General features: G+C 39.2%; 1 protein-coding gene across 1 annotated transcript in view; it reads left to right on the top strand.

Moving 5' to 3' along the window:
* The first annotated feature begins 1,305 nt into the window (after nt 1–1,305).
* ptprt (protein tyrosine phosphatase receptor type T) overlaps nt 1,306–4,847 on the top strand; it is a 928,020-nt gene continuing 924,478 nt past the window's right edge. The window contains exons 1-2 of the mRNA XM_048608556.1: nt 1,306–1,321; nt 2,629–2,754. Of these exons, the coding sequence (XP_048464513.1) occupies nt 1,306–1,321; nt 2,629–2,754 (142 nt within the window). The remainder of the gene's footprint in view (nt 1,322–2,628; nt 2,755–4,847) is intronic.

Below are 4,847 nucleotides of genomic sequence, written 5' to 3' on the forward strand. Positions count from 1 at the left end.
ATTTATTTCAGAACCCCTTCCCCTCCCCCATTTCTGAAGACGGGTCCAGACCCAAAACATCAGCTTTCCTGCTCCTCTGATGCTGCTTGGCCTGCTGTGTTTATCCAGCTCCACACCTTGTTATCTCAGATTCTCCAGCATCGGCAGTTCCCACTGTCTCTGAAGATATTCCTGGTTAATGGTTTTTACAGCAGTCCCTGGACCTTTTTAGGGTGGAGTCAGATTTGTAGTTGAGTTCTTGGGAGTCAGTGATGGCTGCCTGGACTTAGACTTTGGTCTACTCAGCTCAATGTCAAAATTTGTTAATGATGTAAACTTGGAAGCTTTATGAATTGTGAGGAGGATTTTTTAGAAATTCAAAACTGTGAAGTGACTAATTTTGGGAGAAAATCAGAGTGACAACATAAAAGAAAATTTCAATTATGAAGGGGCTAAGAGGGACCTGGGTGTATATATAAGCCGCTGAAGGTGCAGGACTGATGGTAAGAGTGTCTAATCAAGCATTTGGTATCCCAGGCTTTATAATTCAGGGCCTAGAGTGCAAGAGCAAGGAGGACATATTAAATTTACATAAAATACTAATTTAGCCTCAACTGATTATTATGATCAGTTCAGAAAGGATGCAAAGGAATGAGAGGGAGTGGAGAAAAGATTCATGGGAAGGGATAGAAGAATGAAGAGTTTCAGTCACATAGACCATTTCCTTGGAGAAGACTGGGAGGAGATTTTGAAAAGAGATATTCAAAATCATGAGGGAACTGGAATGAGTAGATAAGGAGAAGAATAGAGAAGAAGGAACAGATATAAGGCAAAGTTGGTAAAACGAAACAAGGTCAATACAAGAAACATTCTTACGCACCAAATAAGTTGCCTGAGAAGTGTGTTGGAGCCAGGTTCAATTGAGCCATTCAACAGGTAAAAGGTCTGTTATCTGAAAAGGAAGGAAATAGAGGTTTGAAGACAGAAGGTAAGGGAATGATAGTATGTTAACTGCTCATTCAGAGAACTAGTTGAGAGAAAATGGGCTGATTGTGAGCCTTCTGTGTTGTAACCATTCTGAGATATATGCAAAAGACATAAGCTCACACACCCTTTCCATGATAACATAGACACAAGTCTAGTCCCTTTAGCCCTCAACTACATGCCTCTATGCAATTAGCTAATTGTTTAACACTGGACATATTCTATGTGCTTCTAACTTTAATGTTCAACTGAGTACCTTGTTTTATGAAAATAAAATATCACTACACACTATGAGCAATATTTTTTGCTATTTTCAGACCTTGCATATGTTTTATATGAAATATGACTGGGTTGGCAGGTGAGATACAGTGGGAGAAGAAAAAGTGCAGTAAAATAATCAGCAATCACATTGAGCCAGCTTCACAACCTGTTCTGCTGCTGGAGCAATTTCCCAGAGGTGGGGCAAGATGCAGAGTGGTTGTACGCTCCAAAGAAATGTCTATTCAATGAGTACGTTTAAAGATCCAGTTAAGGGCTTTTTCACAGAGGGTTATGTCTGCTGACATTGCTGAAAGGTTCACATTGCACATGCGTAGTATTCCTGCTATTACTGCAGTATCATAATTCCATCTCAATTGTTGGTGTCTGTTGTGCTTTTTGGTTGCTGCCATTTTTTTTACTGGCAGGTTGGTATACAAAGGGTGTGTGCACAATGAGAACCCTTTGGCAGACTCAGCCTTCACAGAGCATTTAACGTTTTACTGTTGACTGGTCAAACCCCAGTCATTGTATTGTGGTGGCTGCCAGATTAATAGTGACAGCCTCCTTACAGCACCCTAAAGGAGGGCTGGCTTTGGAGCCACTGAGTCCAAGGCACAAAGAATGGCCTTCAAGCAGGGAAGAAAGCACCTACAGCTCCAGTAAACCTCCTTGAACAGCTTCCCCTCATTCCTTTTTAAGACATGTTCTCATGAACTTTCCTCCCCCACTGGGCAGTCCCAATTCTTGAGCCCTTTTGTATATCTCTCCCAGTGGCGTGACTGCGTCTTCAAAGCTGCTAAACTTCTGATTGGGTCGACAGTATCAGGAGCTCTTCCATTGCCCTTAATAAAATGGGAGCCTTAAGGATGACCAGTTAGGAGGATACCTTCAGTAAAATTGTTCTGGCCAGAATGGGGTTGGGATCCATGAAGTCAGGTTTTTGACAGACATGGAAAATTTCAGATATATGATTCTGACAGTGAAAATTTCAATAGTTCTGTCACAGTAAAAGGATTTACATTTTAATTGTATTGCACAATTGTTTACCCATAGAAATATGCATCGAATCGTTACTCTAATCATTCTTTTCCTGCCCTTTGCCCAAGAGCTTTAACATTTATCATTATCCTTGGTGTTTTAATATTTAGCTTTTTTAACAAAGCATGAAAATGTCATGATAAATACACTTTTACAGAATCAAACCAATTATCGTGTACTAAAAGGCAAAGCATAACCAAATATGTTGTAAAAGGTCTTTGTAATCAACTTTGCCAAGCCCTGAGGTCCACATTAGGACTAATGAATTTGAAGTTGTTTTTGTACAAAAGCCACCAATGTGAATGTGTGGGCAATCATGCACACATTTGTTACTCAAGCTATTTTCTGAATCCTTTTTTACTGCAGGCAGTTGCTCATTTGATGAGTATTACAGCAGCTGTGGATACATTCTGGCTCTTGGGACCAATGGATTCACCTGGGAGCAAATTAACACACGGGAAAAGCCATCCACAGATCCATCTGTGCCAACAGGTGAGTAAAGCTGGCAACAGTCTGATAAAACAAGCTTCTGCTCTAACATGATATAGAAGATGTCAGTGTGCTATCAGTGTGAATTTGCAATTGTTAAGCATGACAAATGCATTCTTCCAGTCAAATTGAGAGAATGCAGCATCTCAAAATATAAAGCTAACAATCACAGATACAACTGTTGGTAGTGTGTTCCAAGTGAAAATTATAATTTTCAAATGTATTGTACTGAATGTCACTTTATTCAATAGAGAACTCAATGAATTCAGGGGCAGTATGACATACTGCTAAGTTTTGTCTTTTACCTGGAATCTTGCAATAAGATGCACTGGCAGCACACCATAATGAGGGCTCAATACAGTCTCTGTGAGCATGCATTCTATTATAGTTTTAGTTCAGCAGCTAATGTCAGTCATTGAGAGTCCTTTGGGGCTTTTCTCAATGTTAAATTCAAACTCACAGCCAGATTAATTTGTCAAAGTCAGTAACAACTTCTGCTTTCTTGCACAGAGGTATTCAGACAGGCAGGTGCACTTTACCACAGTGATTTGAGACCTTTGTAATAATCGGTGAACAGGATCACCTTTTTGTGCCTGCTGCCCTCTAGTATTACAGTTGCTCTCACCGTCGGGTTATAAACATTACTTTTTGATAACCAAACTTGGAAAGACTCATGGCTTTAATCTTCCAGCTGTAGGTATGGCTGACATTAATGTTATCCATCGTCTATTTCTCACATGGTTGTAATTTGGTGAAATATTAATTCCAAGTAAAGCAACTCATTTCAAGGTAATTTATAATTCTGAATCATAACCAGAACTATTCAACATCAGGTATATTAGTAATAATAATTTCAAAAATGATTTCATATAAATCCCTGGCAAATAAAAAAAGACTTTGCCACTGCGATACCTGACGTCAGAGTTGATCTGCATTGGAATGATAATATTTACTTGACAGTAATACACAGTAAATACGCAGCTGACAACACATGAATAAAGTTCTTTCATTGGCATGAAAGATTGCTAACTTCACTTATGTCATTTTTGAATTATTGCTGCTTTTTACATGAATAAAATAATGCCAGTAATTTCCTGTCACTGATGCTCTGTGCAGAATTAGAGCATTTGGATAATTCATTGAGCCGATTAAAGTTATTTATTCATATTTTCAATTAAATTAACTGTTTTATCAATCTACTGTGCAAAGCTGAGAGTCCTTATTAGATTTTTTAAAATAAATAAACCCACTGATGTGCTTTCTGCATTCTTCGATTGATTGATTTATGAATGGCAGTAGCAAAATGCAACACGAGAACATGATCTTCTGTATTTCCCAGCTTCCTTCTATTTTTTTCTGGTGACCCGTCATCATATAAGGGCAGGGTCTTGCTAAGGATCTTGTTAAGGCTTACATGGCATCAAGATCCAGTGGTAATATTGCAGAATCGTTAATTGAAACAGTTCCGCAATTGAAGGGGTAGTTTTATCAACCTCCAAGGATGAGTGGGTTTGCATCATAAGGGGCGAGGGATGAGGATTAACATGAGCTTCATTGGGTTTCTGATCATTTGTGTTTTTGGAATGCTACATGTGGGACTATAGTGTTCATCGTTTCAGCCTTTGACACAAGAGACATTTTGGGCAAAAAAATTAAATGAAGCCCATGCAAGCGCCCCAAAATGAGACGGTACATCAGTTGTGTGAATTTTGCTTTTCATTTTAAATTACCTTGATCTCTAAACTTGTTTTTCACATCTCAGATCTCCCATATATTGCTGTCATGTTGTGATACACAGGTAGAGAGAGTTAGTCTTCCCTATGTTACCTGCTTTTTCACCTCAGTGTGTCAAGTATATCAGAGCCATGGTCGTGGGTGGGGGTTGGGAGGGAGCGGGGGAGGTGGGGTAGTGGTGGGGGTAGTGGTGGGTGTTTGTTGTTTAGGAGCAGACAGAAGCCTTTCTCCTCCAGAATAGAGTGTCATGAACAAAGTGATGTAATAATGAGCTTTGAAGTGATTTTTTGACACAGTCATGTTGTAGCTGTTGCAAAGGCTTACATGGCATCAAGATCCAGTGGTAATATTGCAGAATCGTT

Source organism: Rhincodon typus, chromosome 19 (assembly GCF_021869965.1).
Source record: "Rhincodon typus isolate 14 chromosome 19, sRhiTyp1.1, whole genome shotgun sequence".
Lineage (NCBI taxonomy): Eukaryota > Metazoa > Chordata > Chondrichthyes > Orectolobiformes > Rhincodontidae > Rhincodon > Rhincodon typus.